At 40.8% G+C, this 14002-nt stretch overlaps 1 protein-coding gene and 7 non-coding genes across 8 annotated transcripts in view; 4 read left to right on the top strand and 4 right to left on the bottom strand.

The window, feature by feature from the left end:
* The first annotated feature begins 302 nt into the window (after positions 1-302).
* LOC112430966 (5S ribosomal RNA) lies at positions 303-421 on the top strand. Its single transcript, XR_003022267.1, has one exon. It is a non-coding gene; the product is annotated as a 5S ribosomal RNA (ribosomal RNA).
* An 854-nt stretch (positions 422-1275) lies between these two features.
* Positions 1276-1394, bottom strand: LOC112430962 (5S ribosomal RNA). Its single transcript, XR_013096251.1, has one exon. It is a non-coding gene; the product is annotated as a 5S ribosomal RNA (ribosomal RNA).
* Positions 1395-1739: 345 nt separating this feature from the next.
* On the top strand, positions 1740-1858 carry LOC112430965 (5S ribosomal RNA). Its single transcript, XR_003022266.1, has one exon. It is a non-coding gene; the product is annotated as a 5S ribosomal RNA (ribosomal RNA).
* Positions 1859-2712: 854 nt separating this feature from the next.
* On the bottom strand, positions 2713-2831 carry LOC112430960 (5S ribosomal RNA). The gene has a single exon (XR_003022262.2). It is a non-coding gene; the product is annotated as a 5S ribosomal RNA (ribosomal RNA).
* Positions 2832-3176: 345 nt separating this feature from the next.
* LOC112430956 (5S ribosomal RNA) lies at positions 3177-3295 on the top strand. The gene has a single exon (XR_003022258.1). It is a non-coding gene; the product is annotated as a 5S ribosomal RNA (ribosomal RNA).
* Positions 3296-4149: 854 nt separating this feature from the next.
* On the bottom strand, positions 4150-4268 carry LOC112430961 (5S ribosomal RNA). The gene has a single exon (XR_003022263.2). It is a non-coding gene; the product is annotated as a 5S ribosomal RNA (ribosomal RNA).
* A 357-nt stretch (positions 4269-4625) lies between these two features.
* Positions 4626-4744, top strand: LOC143415811 (5S ribosomal RNA). The gene has a single exon (XR_013096252.1). It is a non-coding gene; the product is annotated as a 5S ribosomal RNA (ribosomal RNA).
* Positions 4745-6838: 2094 nt separating this feature from the next.
* LOC101466814 (OX-2 membrane glycoprotein) overlaps positions 6839-14002 on the bottom strand; it is a 33117-nt gene continuing 25953 nt past the window's right edge. Inside the window, exons 2-7 of the mRNA XM_076881137.1 lie at positions 10099-10437; positions 9685-9999; positions 9425-9524; positions 9186-9236; positions 7756-7875; positions 6839-7061 (exon numbers count right to left, since the gene is read on the bottom strand). Of these exons, the coding sequence (XP_076737252.1) occupies positions 7052-7061; positions 7756-7875; positions 9186-9236; positions 9425-9524; positions 9685-9999; positions 10099-10437 (935 nt within the window). The 3' untranslated portion in view covers positions 6839-7051. The remainder of the gene's footprint in view (positions 7062-7755; positions 7876-9185; positions 9237-9424; positions 9525-9684; positions 10000-10098; positions 10438-14002) is intronic.

The following is a 14002-nucleotide window of genomic DNA, read 5'->3' as shown; positions in this document are numbered from 1 at the left end:
CTGGCTCCAAATCTCTCAGTGGAATGATCAGTGGTTCGCTATCTGTCACCATCAAAACACTCCACAAACCTAACACACTGTGTGCTCTGTGTCACTTTAACACTGTGCTGTGAGAAAGTAACATGTGTTATTATGGTGACGTTACCGCGGGAAAAGCATTTTTGCAGCTCAGTGTTGAAGCTGCAGTTCACAACAAAGGTTTGCATGTTTTCGCTGTAACATGTGAAGCTTAGTACAATCCTATATTTTAAAGTGCGTGACATTTGCCAAGTATAAAAGGTCTTTTATAGCGGGTTTCCCTCGCTTACGGCCATACCACCCTGAACACGCCCGATCTCGTCTGATCTCGGAAGCTAAGCAGGGTCGGGCCTGGTCAGTACTTGGATGGGAGACCGCCTGGGAATACCAGGTGCTGTAAGCTTTTGCACTCCCACACACAAACTGCAGAGGGCGCCGCTGCTCACTCAGTGGAGGCAGCTTGAGGAAAAGCTTCATGACAATGCTCCTCATTGCATTTCCCTTTTGTGCAAAACAAAACAAAAGAACAGCAGGAACGAAATATTTAGGAAATACACGAACTTATTTATTCTGTAAATGTAGAGAATGTCTACGGCTAGTCCGTCTGGGCTCAATAGTGAGGAACTCGTTAACCTTGTAGCGTGCAGCGGGCACAGTGTCAACCTGACACTCTTGTGCAACCAGTTTTAACTCTTATTGGCTGCCGACTGCGGCCCCGAAGAACACTGAATAAATGCGCATCAGTGTGCTACCCTGAGCAGGGAACACGATATCATGGAGTTTCTAACATGGAGCAAGGTGAAGGTGACGCGACTATGCAGGACCGCCCCTGCTTAGCTTCAGAGATCAGATGAGAACAGGCTGGTATGGCCGTAAGTGAGAGGCTTCCTCGACAACGGGGTTCATGTAGATACTGTAACCCATTTATTGGGATTTAAAAAACAATTTAGAGTGAAGCATATTGATTAGTTTCTACTTTTATTTTTAATAGCTGCCCATGACAGCACAGTTATAATGCATACTTAATGCAGCAATATTCACGTCATAAACAATCGTGAGTGTTTGCACAAAAACATCTACAGGTGCTCTGTGCATGTACAGTGATACTGATGTAACGCTTGAAGAATTTGACATTACTACATGAGTGGAAGAGCTCTTTGCGCAAGACTCACTAACCATCCTATTGGAAAATGAGCTTAAAGAGTGCCTCAGATCCGTTTCACTATTGAAACTGTCATTTGTGTGTTGAAATGCAAAAGCTTACGGCACCTGGTATTCCCAGGCAGTCTCCCATTCAAGTACTGACCAGGCCCGACCCAGCTTGGCTTCCGAGATCAGACGAGATCGGGCGCGTTCAGGGTGGTGTGGCCGTAAGCGAGGGACTGCTTCACAAACAGCCTCTTTATACATGCTGTGATGACGCAGTCATGCTTAGGTTTTTATGTCCTGTATATAAGTTGAATTGTCCAAAGCACAAAAATGTTGGACTTCCAAATGGTCCTAACACACTGTGTGCTCTCTGTCACTTGTGAGAAAGTAACATGTGTTATTATGGTGACGTTACCGCGGGAAAAGCATTTTTGCAGCTCAGTGTTGAAGCTGCAGTTCACAACAAAGGTTTGCATGTTTTCGCTGTAACATGTGAAGCTTAGTACAATCCTATATTTTAAAGTGCGTGACATTTGCCAAGTATAAAAGGTCTTTTATAGCGGGTTTCCCTCGCTTACGGCCATACCACCCTGAACACGCCCGATCTCGTCTGATCTCGGAAGCTAAGCAGGGTCGGGCCTGGTCAGTACTTGGATGGGAGACCGCCTGGGAATACCAGGTGCTGTAAGCTTTTGCACTCCCACACACAAACTGCAGAGGGCGCCGCTGCTCACTCAGTGGAGGCAGCTTGAGGAAAAGCTTCATGACAACGCTCCTCATTGCATTTCCCTTTTGTGCAAAACAAAACAAAAGAACAGCAGGAACGAAATATTTAGGAAATACACTAACTTATTTATTCTGTAAATGTAGAGAATGTCTACGGCTAGTCCGTCTGGGCTCAATAGTGAGGAACTCGTTAACCTTGTAGCGTGCAGCGGGCACAGTGTCAACCTGACACTCTTGTGCAACCAGTTTTAACTCTTATTGGCTGCCGACTGCGGCCCCGAAGAATGCTGAATAAATGCGCATCAGTGTGCTACCCTGAGCAGGGAACACGATATCATGGAGTTTCTAACATGGAGCAAGGTGAAGGTGACGCGACTATGCAGGACCGCCCCTGCTTAGGTTCAGAGATCAGATGAGAACAGGCTGGTATGGCCGTAAGTGAGAGGCTTCCTCGACAACGGGGTTCATGTAGATACTGTAACCCATTTATTGGGATTTAAAAAACAATTTAGAGTGAAGCATATTGATTAGTTTCTACTTTTATTTTTAATAGCTGCACATGACAGCACAGTTATAATGCATACTTAATGCTGCAATATTCACGTCATAAACAATCGTGAGTGTTTGCACAAAAACATCTACAGGTGCTCTGTGCATGTACAGTGATACTGATGTAACGCTTGAAGAATTTGACATTACTACATGAGTGGAAGAGCTCTTTGCGCAAGACTCACTAACCATCCTATTGAAAAATGAGCTTAAAGAGTGCCTCAGATCCGTTTCACTATTGAAACTGTCATTTGTGTGTTGAAATGCAAAAGCTTACGGCACCTGGTATTCCCAGGCAGTCTCCCATCCAAGTACTGACCAGGCCCGACCCAGCTTGGCTTCCGAGATCAGACGAGATCGGGCGCGTTCAGGGTGGTGCGGCCGTAAGCGAGGGACTGCTTCACAAACAGCCTCTTTATACATGCTGTGATGACGCAGTCATGCTTAGGTTTTTATGTCCTGTATATAAGTTGAATTGTCCAAAGCACAAAAATGTTGGACTTCCAAATGGTCCTAACACACTGTGTGCTCTCTGTCACTTGTGAGAAAGTAACATGTGTTATTATGGTGACGTTACCGCGGGAAAAGCATTTTTGCAGCTCAGTGTTGAAGCTGCAGTTCACAACAAAGGTTTGCATGTTTTCGCTGTAACATGTGAAGCTTAGTACAATCCTATATTTTAAAGTGCGTGACATTTGCCAAGTATAAAAGGTCTTTTATAGCGGGTTTCCCTCGCTTACGGCCATACCACCCTGAACACGCCCGATCTCGTCTGATCTCGGAAGCTAAGCAGGGTCGGGCCTGGTCAGTACTTGGATGGGAGACCGCCTGGGAATACCAGGTGCTGTAAGCTTTTGCACTCCCACACACAAACTGCAGAGGGCGCCGCTGCTCACTCAGTGGAGGCAGCTTGAGGAAAAGCTTCATGACAACGCTCCTCATTGCATTTCCCTTTTGTGCAAAACAAAACAAAAGAACAGCAGGAACGAAATATTTAGGAAATACACGAACTTATTTATTCTGTAAATGTAGAGAATGTCTACGGCTAGTCCGTCTGGGCTCAATAGTGAGGAACTCGTTAACCTTGTAGCGTGCAGCGGGCACAGTGTCAACCTGACACTCTTGTGCAACCAGTTTTAACTCTTATTGGCTGCCGACTGCGGCCCCGAAGAATACTGAATAAATGCGCATCAGTGTGCTACCCTGAGCAGGGAACACCATATCATGGAGTTTCTAACATGGAGCAAGGTGAAGGTGACGCAACTATGCAGGACCGCCCCTGCTTAGCTTCAGAGATCAGATGAGAACAGGCTGGTATGGCCGTAAGTGAGAGGCTTCCTCGACAACGGGCTTCATGTAGATACTGTAACCCATTTATTGGGATTTAAAAAACAATTTAGAGTGAAGCATATTGATTAGTTTCTACTTTTATTTTTAATAGCTGCACATGACAGCAAAGTTATAATGCATACTTAATGCTGCAATATTCACGTCATAAACAATTGTGAGTGTTTGCACAAAAACATCTACAGGTGCTCTGTGCATGTACAGTGATATTGATGTAACGCTTGAAGAATTTGACATTACTACATGAGTGGAAGAGCTCTTTGCGCAAGACTCACTAACCATCCTATTGGAAAATGAGCTTAAAGAGTGCCTCAGATCCGTTTCACTGTTGAAACTGTCATTTGTGTGTTGAAATGCAAAAGCTTACGGCACCTGGTATTCCCAGGCAGTCTCCCATCCAAGTACTGACCAGGCCCGACCCAGCTTGGCTTCCGAGATCAGACGAGATCGGGCGCGTTCAGGGTGGTGTGGCCGTAAGCGAGGGACTGCTTCACAAACAGCCTCTTTATACATGCTGTGATGACGCAGTCATGCTTAGGTTTTTATGTCCTGTATATAAGTTGAATTGTCCAAAGCACAAAAATGTTGGACTTCCAAATGGTCCTAACACACTGTGTGCTCTGTGTCACTTTAACACTGTGCTGTGAGAAAGTAACATGTGTTATTATGGTGACGTTACCGCGGGAAAAGCATTTTTGCAGCTCAGTGTTGAAGCTGCAGTTCACAACAAAGGTTTGCATGTTTTCGCTGTAACATGTGAAGCTTAGTACAATCCTATATTTTAAAGTGCGTGACATTTGCCAAGTATAAAAGGTCTTTTATAGCGGGTCTCCCTCGCTTACGGCCATACCACCCTGAACACGCCCGATCTCGTCTGATCTCGGAAGCTAAGCAGGGTCGGGCCTGGTCAGTACTTGGATGGGAGACCGCCTGGGAATACCAGGTGCTGTAAGCTTTTGCATTTCAACACACAAATGACAGTTTAAATAGTGAAACGGATCTGAGGCACTCTTTAAGCTCATTTTCGAATAGGATGGTTAGTGAGTCTTGCGCAAAGAGCTCTTCCACTCATGTAGTAATGTCAAATTCTTCAAGCGTTACATCAGTATCACTGTACATGCACAGAGCACCTGTAGATGTTTTTGTGCAAACACTCACAATTGTTTATGACGTGAATATTGCAGCATTAAGTATGCATTATAACTGTGCTGTCATGTTACAGGGTGTGTAGTGAGAACGACAAAGCAAAACATGATCCCTCTCATTAATCACAGCTACAAAATTACTATTTTGTAAAATCTCTCGGCCGTTTGACATCACGCTTATTCCTCGTTGTCCCCTCTTCAGTGTGTAGTGGAACAGACCAACAACTTACTTTCACCTTCGTTTTAAACGCACAGCCAGACTGACAAATGTAAGATGAAACTCTTCAAACACCTCAGATTAAGTTGTGAAACATATCTAATGTATTTAGACGAGCACTTGCAGTCTATGAAACTGTAAACAAAACATGAGCTCTTTCCACATAAGCAGGACTGACTGAATCTCACTGCTGCTCAAATTTGCAGTGTTCATATTTAATCTGCACTTATGGGGTCACTGACTTCAACACAAGAAGAAAGAACATCACACACTTCACATCTTACACTCCATGTTACAAAATATCAAAACATTATATCTAATTAATTGTTTTTAACAGTATGATACTAAGATTTGCCCATGAAACAGAAGTAGAAGCTATTATTTATCAGAGTTACGGACATTATGAAGTGGTGCAAAGCTCGATTAGTTAGTTAGTAAAACAGCTTTGTGAAGTATCAAGACATGTAAGCTGTATTTAATACATGAAAGACCACGAAAAGGAGTACTTTTTCTTGGCACGAACTGCAAAGACTAAAGAGAAGAGGGAGAAAATCCCAGAGAAGACCCAGACTGCAGAGACAGAGGCTCACTGTCAGTCCTTTCAGAGAGGCAATGAACCACATAGCTCTTGTAGTGGTGAAAGTAATGTTTCAGTCATGACTAATAGAGAATCCTGTGCATTATTTAATGCATATTTACGAATTCTGAATTTTCAAAGATTTCCCATAAATCAACTAAAACTGACGAGGCATTTTGGATTCCAAATTATAATATTGGTCTTGAAAGCGATCATAATGATTCAACAGCATAACTTTGTAATGGAATGAAAATTACCCTTTGAAAAGACCGCCAGTAAACAAGCAAAACATTAAAAATTTGTCATCCTGAAAAATTCAAATAAGGTGCCAATAAATACTTTTACTTGGTAATAGATGGGAACCACTCAAGTTCTAAAACATAATTTATTAGTCAAGAACGGGAAATAATCTCTGTGTCACGACCTGCAGGATCAGCAAGGCGCTGATCATAATATCCCTGCTCCTGGCTCTTTCTCTCTGTCCCTCTCTGGGCAAGGTCTCCTTTTCACATTCTCCTCCACGTTTCATGCTAGCTGCTAAAGTGACTGTCCACTCTGCCTCCCACTCCCTTCAGGCACTGATTGACTCCGGGGTGGAGCAGAGTTTCATGGATGCTTCCCTGGCTCTCGAACTCAAAGTTAACACACAAGCATTTCCCCACTCCTTGCAGGTCACCACCTTAAATGGTCAGCGTCTTCCCAATATAACTCATATTACAGAACCCGCGTCCCTAACTCTATCTGGTAATCACAATAAAATGTTACAGTTCTATGTTTTAAATTAACGAGACAAGCGGTTATAATCTTGAATGTAAAGCGCCATCTCGTGGCCATTTTTAATGAAATAGAAGGTGAAAATCCGCATCACACACTTTTTTCACATTTGTGAATATAGCATCTATTATTTACCAAAGTTAATAAATAGCTGTGCAAAGACGTCTCATGCTGCTTCTTGTCTGATCTCACTCACAATTATTGAATTATAACTGCGTGGTTAAAGTACTCAGAGTGCAGTAAAAGGACTGAAAGTGAGCAAAGTATCTGAGTTTGTGGTACACTGGATTGGACCCAACAACAGAAGGATAAAAAGCACAACAGAGACAAGTCAGAAAATTTGCATTGATTATTTATTTATTTAGGACATTAAACAGTTACGTGCAGTAACACAGGCCACAACCACAGATGCGATTATGAATATCTTAAGAAAAAGACTGAGAAAGATGTAATAAAGTCAAGCACTATAAAGGTAAAACAGACTGAACAGGAATTTATAAATATGTGAAAGCAAACATACTAAACTCTCTAGTGATGGATCCAGATTTTTCATCCAAACCTAGAAAAAGAAACCCAAACATTAAGATTGCCGTGTGATCATTTATCATAATCAATGATTTTGAAATTAAAATGTTAAAAGTGCTTCAACCATTACAATAAAAACCTACACTAACAAATATGTGTCAACACACAATTCAAGGTTCAACAGCTTCATTGTCAATGTAAAAATGGAAAGTTACAGTAATGCAGTTTTTTAGTGTGGTGTTCAAAAGAAGATAACAAAAATATTAAAAAGTGCTAATAAAAAATGTAGTCCACAACAGTGTTCACTTAAGGTGCGAAATACTTAAAAGAATCAAATTTGCAACGACCAAAGTCCAAAACTCATCCTGATAAAAATGCTGCAGCACTCGTTTTAACGAGCAACAGCTCTCTACTGTTACAACATGTTGCTGCTGTTAATCAATACAATTTAATACAGTTGTGCTTCAAATAGAACAAAAAATGTGACATGACAAATAATTAGGTCACACAAAAGGCTCTTACACTCAAACAGATATACATGTGTTTGCTATACCATATATCAGCAAGAGAAGATACGACCTCTCCTAGGAGGTGTGTGATCTATGCCAGAACACTCTGTAGAGGAGTGAACGCACCCCCCTCTTCAACAGACCTCCTAGGATGAGACATTCTTTCAATCTACACATGATTATATACTTCTAAGCATATATGAGTAAATATTTATTTACAGCTCAAGTTTTCTTGCTGCTCGTGATGGTGGTTTTATGGGATCATTTGTTGGGCTGTTGTTATTTGGTGTTCGTTGTCTTATCTCCTCGCTTTTCATCTTGATTAAAGGTGTTTGGTTCCTTTAGATAAAAACAAAATATGAGATCATTACTACTTTCAATAACGCCACCACATTTCTAAAGCATCTGAATTCTGTTTGTCGTGTAAAAACAATATACAACAATTTAAAAATACATTTAAAATGTATATTTAAATAAAATGGTACAAAGACAAAAAAATGAAATATTAAAACTGAGACATTTTAATTATATGAAAAAAAAAATCTCATTTGAATTTCATGCCAGGAACACATTTCAGAACATTTGGGACAGAGACAAAAAAGACTGAAGATATTATGCAATGCATACAAATATCTGGTGAAGTATGTTATAATCAATGAGATAAACTGGCAACAGGTAACAGAAATGATATATAATGATATGATAAAATATAAAAAGAGCCCCAGAGGTAGCTGAGTCTTTGGAAGCGTGGTCAGGCAAAAGCCTCTGTGCTCTGAAATGGCTCAGGTTTACACATTTGAATGTGAACAAACAACAACACATCTGGAACAATCTTTGTCCAAACATTGTAGAGTTTCCATCATCTGCTCTATTTAAAGATTCAGAGAATCTGGCGATATCTCTGCACACACTGAGTGATCATCATCTTTGGACTCTCAGGCTACACTGAAAACAGACGACACTGTGACAGTGAACAGAAAACCAAACTAGATCCAGGAATGACACCACCCTCTCTGGGACCGTGGGACTGACACAAAGTCCAAAACTGTTGTGTGGTCTGACCGATCACCACCTGAAATTCATCTTAGAAATCATGGACCACATCCTCAAAGTTACAGAAGAGAGGGACCATCTGGGGTGGACTCGTGCACATGGTGGACATCGGTGAAGAGACCATTAATGCTGAAACATGTAGACAGGTTTGGGAGCAACCACCTGGAAAACATCTGCTAATACTAGTCTACTTCTACTAGTGTATGTGCAGCAGATGTTTGTGGCTGGGTGTTCAAAAACACGGCATGCATTTTTAATTTCTCCTTGATATTTGGCCCGATGAATATTATGAATATTGGGGCCCGATGAATGTAAAAACAAAGAATTACCAGATTTTTTTTTACCTGATTTTTGTTTCTAAGAAAAATGAGAGCCACATGAGGATATTCATTTAAAATTTTGATAGAACAGTAGCAGTATAATGTCCTCGTAAGTGGATATCAGGCCCTAGAGCAAAATTTTGTATTTTGGTCTAAATAACCCAAAATGTGATGTCCACATATGTGGATGCCAGGTCCTAGCAGGTTAAATGATATTCCCACGAATTAATGAAAAAAATAACAAAAAGAATTTGAATAATTATCAAACAGTCTTACCCGTCCATCTTATTGGTTGACTTTTGTGGTGTTTTGCTCTTCTCATGGTCCCTGAGTGACAGAGGGATTTAAGGTTTAAAGTTTAAAGTCAGTACTATAAATATCTGCAGATATTACTGGATAGATGTGGGTTAGGTTCTTAGGGTCATAAATCATTATTATATTAACATATCCAGGAATGACACCATATATTATCATATTAACAAGAAGACACATATTAAACCACATGTGAAAGTTACCTCTGCTTGTCTTTTTCTTTAAGACGAACAGTGACGAGCAGAATTACACAACCAAGGACCAACACCGGTACTACAGCTGATACAATTATCACGGTGGAATCTGAGAGAAAAGCAAGGAAAATGTGACACTGAACAACACGGATACATTAATCATGGATAAAAAGGAAATGCAGAAGTACTAAGTTCATTGATATTAGGTCTCAGTCGAACTAACCCAGATATAATCGATCTATAAATTTGTGACTGAAAGAGTTTCTCACCATATTCATGATCAGACGTCTGCTGGACCTCAGGAATCGTCACCATCACCTCTCTGTGAGGAGCAGAGAGCACTCGTGCTGCACATCCCACCTGTGTGCTGTGTTTACGTGAACCTGAGAGCACAGCTGTAGTGGTGACAGTGAATGTAGCGTTGGTGTTGGCCACACTGACAGTGTTGTACTGTGAGAAGTTGAGGTCTTCTTGTGAGACACTGAGTGTTACAGTGGGAGCAGGTCGACCAGTGGCTGAACAGGAAACAACCCACTCTTCAGTAGAGTTTGACTCTCTGACATCAACAACAGGTTCATGCAGCTCTGTGAAGGATCAGGAGATATCATCAACATGTTCTTACAAACACACCAGCTGCTCACACATTTATTTCCAGTATGTTTGTTTGAGGTAAAAGTTCTTACTATAAACTTGGAGGTAGGGTTTCCCTGTCAGAGAGCCTTCAGGATAAGTGTTAAACAGACAGTGATAGAAGGCTTCATCCTCATATGTCACATTCCTGATGACTATGGAGCAGTTCTGTAGTCCAGTGTATATAAACCCAACTTTATCTGTAAAGCCATCATTCACTCTCTGACCATAGTACTTGCTGTAGGTGGCAACATTTGTCTCCACATCAGGAGAGATTTTCTGCCATGTGACCTGAAGGACGTCTTTAGTCTTCAAGAGCTGACAGCTGACTTCAGCATCTTCTCCCACTGCTGCCAGCACAGTCTGCTGTGTTTGGACCACTGCTGTTAGAGCTGTAGGAGAATAACATCAGTTAAAGATGAACTGAGTGCTCTTGATGGGAAGACTGAAACAATAATTCGGGCTAGGGATTAGACTGAGTTTAATTTATGGCACTAAATAATAACAATGTATCAGGTTTCACATATGTGAATAAAATAATGTACTTCAATGATATTATTGGATGTCTAATATGGAATTTCAAAAACAAAAACAGTGCTACCAGTAAGATGTGTGTTATGTTTCTTTTTGGCAAATCAATTAAATTCACAATATTAATAAAGACGTGCAGAAGTATTATGTAGGATCTACATGTGTTCAAAAGACAAACACTTGGCTCTCTAATTATCCACTATGTTTGTCATTCCGAACTCATCCAAATTACAAATGATAATTAAAGACATTAAAAAGGTGCATCTCCTTGAGACTCTCTTTCACCTCCACGTTGCCTCTTACAGTTGTTTATCCCAGGAACTCTTCTGACATTACGTCTTTGTGTTTGACATTTAGCAACAATGATCCTGCTTTTGATCAGCTTTTTCATCAATAAAAAGGAGGAAGAAATGGTTAATATGATATCTGAGTATTTATTAATAGTTATCTGCATCATATACCTGCTGAAATCAAGCTGTGACGAACTAGTTTGAATTATTTATCTACACTGCAGACTTTTCAATATAATGCTGGAAGTTTTACTACGTGACAACTAAATGACAACTATGTTGATCAATTACTGTTCACCAGTCACTGATCAACATAGTTGTCATTTTAATAGACTGATTACCTATAGACTATATTCAGACTTTAAATATAATACATTCAGCCCAATGAGACGTGTTACATTGGAAAATAAAAAAACAAACAAACAAACAAAACCCTTAATTAACACAAATAACATTACCTAACCTGCCTTTCTAATTCTAATTATTACTGTTGGTACCGGTATTGTCAACACCAGCTCCGTATTAACTTGTTATTGGCTCATTACCAAAAATTAGAGTATTGAGTATTAAGGTATTAAACACGGAATTGGTTGACTGATTGCTACCCGGTGTGAGAGCTTAACTTGCATCCAATTGTTCTCTGCAGTCCCTCATCAACTAAACGCCTACTGTGAAAGCTGCGTCTGTTAAAACAGACCCTTAAAACGTTTAAATATCACCGTTTTATGGCTGTAGGTCTACCTGTTAGTGACATCCGGCGTTTCTTTTTTGTCAGACTTGATGTAAATGCAGCTTTTATGTTCCAACCGTGAAAATGAAAGTTAGTCGAGATCACGCTTCATCAATTTCAATTTAAGCTGATGACTTTCTTTAGTAACACTTTCTTAACTCTAAATTTATATGTTAGAGTGATTTCTTCTGTCTATCGCCCAGAAACCATCCGTCAGATCACTTTAGAGCAAACTGACTACAGCAGATCGAATTAATATAAATAAATTCATAAATGAAACAGTGTATCTCACTCACCGTTTGAAAAAAACGCCAGCAAACTAAAGACAAACGTGATCGCGCGTCCTGCCATGTTATCGGTTTACCGCTAAATTTCAAAACTGCAAACTGCACAAGAGAAGCTCGGCCAGTCCATGTCACAGGGTGTGTAGTGAGAACGACAAAGCAAAACATGATCCCTCTCATTAATCACAGCTACATAAAATACAAAGCATTCATTGGGAAATCTAATAAGTCACTGATTTGATAAACATTTTACTATTTTGTAAAACCTCTCGGCCATTTGACATCACGCTTATTCCTCGTTGTCCCCTCTTCAGTGTGTAGTGGAACAGACCAACAATTTACTTTCACTTTCGTTTGAAACGAACAGCCAGGCTGACAAATGTAAGATGAAACTCTTCAAACATACATACATGAAAGACCACGAAAAGGAGTACTTTGTCTTGGCACGAACAGCAAAAGAGTAAAGAGAGGAGCAGTAGCGGTTTCAGATAGGGGCGACCCCGGCGGTTGCCCGGGGCGGCATCGTGGTGGGGGGCGGCATCACGGGCAGCGGCAAAAAATAAATAAATAATAAAAAATGCTCGTACTGGTGCTGCCCCGACGTCATGCCAGCGCATATTGGGAATGGCAGAGCCACCGATCGGTTTTCTATCGCCCATTTGCTGGGAGTAAGCGCGCCCTTCGTTTGCGAGGTGCGCCTGCTGCTTGCAGAGAGGAGAGCCGGCTGGAGCAGCATCTAATAACCAGCTCGCAAAATAAAAACAAACCAACAAACAAACACGAAAACACCAGACATCATAATACAGACTTATAATTTGCACCGATGTTTTTTCGAAATTCTATACACGAAAAGTGAGCGCGAGAGCCCTCGGTGCGCCTGCTCGCTGCTGAAGTCAAAGTAAACTTTCTTGTCATCTCCGCTGCATACAGTCCAGTATATAGAGAGACGTGACGACAAGGCTCCAGTTACAGCAGTGCAAGTAAACGAACAGTAAATATAAGAAGAGTAAGAAAATAAATATACACGTTAGGACTCGGGGTAAAGGGATCAATAACAATTTAAAATGTATAATTTACAGTTTGCTGATTTAAAGTCTCACACAACCCGTCGAAAGGGGGGGGGGGGCGGCTGCTTCCAAATAGAGCACATTTCATTTATAATGTTGTAAATCCAAGCCCATTATGTATTCATGATTTGAATCCTGGGTTGTGTGAAATCCCAGAAATAAACCCTCGACAAAGTGAATCTGTGAACTAAGGTGTAGGTGTGTTAGATCATGTTGGGGTGATCCTTGGGTTGAGGGATGGGTGTTCATACTGGAGTGCAAAATTAAAACCAATGGAAGATGGACAAGAAAAGTTCAAAGCCATCAGGTGCTCAGTTTAGAAAAAAGAGAAAAGAAGAGGAGGAGAAACGAGCAAAAGATGCAGGTAAGCAGATGTGTGATTGGATAATGGCAGCTCATCCTGAAACAATCAGAATCAGAATACTTTATTAATCCCTAAGGAAATAATGTGTGTTACAGTTGCTCCAAGAAGAAATGGTAAAAATAGTAACAGTAACAGACTAAACTCCAAACAATACATTATGTTACAGATTTTAATATTAATTAGTCATTGTCAATTGTTGATTTGTCCTGTGCTCATTGTATGACAAATTATGATGGCTGTTTGGTATCCGTTTGCATGCATACTCTCTCTCTCCTCATATCTATGTGTGTGTACAACAGCTTTATGTTAATGTACAATCCTTAATATGTTTTGTGTGTGTGTGTGTGTGGGGGGGGGGGGGGGGGGGGGGGGGGGGGGGCGCTAGAGGGAGTGTTCGTCCAGGGCGCCAAACGGGCTAGGACTGCCACTGGACAGGAGGGTGAAAATCGAAGAGAAGACCCAGAGTCCTAGTGCAGAGACAGAGGCTCACTGTCAGTCCTTTCAGAGAGGCAATGAGCCACATAGCTCTTGTAGTGGTGAAAGTAATGTTTCAGTCATGACTAATAGAGAATCTTGAGATTTATTTAATGTGTGTTTAAAGTGTTTTTGGTGGCTATAGCTATTACTTCAGTAGACTGATTTGTCCATTGTTGCAATGGTTTTAAGAATTTGATGATTCATAAAAACATGT

This window comes from Maylandia zebra, unplaced genomic scaffold (assembly GCF_041146795.1).
Source record: "Maylandia zebra isolate NMK-2024a unplaced genomic scaffold, Mzebra_GT3a scaffold03, whole genome shotgun sequence".
Taxonomy (NCBI): domain Eukaryota; kingdom Metazoa; phylum Chordata; class Actinopteri; order Cichliformes; family Cichlidae; genus Maylandia; species Maylandia zebra.
Note: the sequence above shows the minus strand (reverse complement) of the source record. Positions and strands in the feature narration are given on the sequence as shown.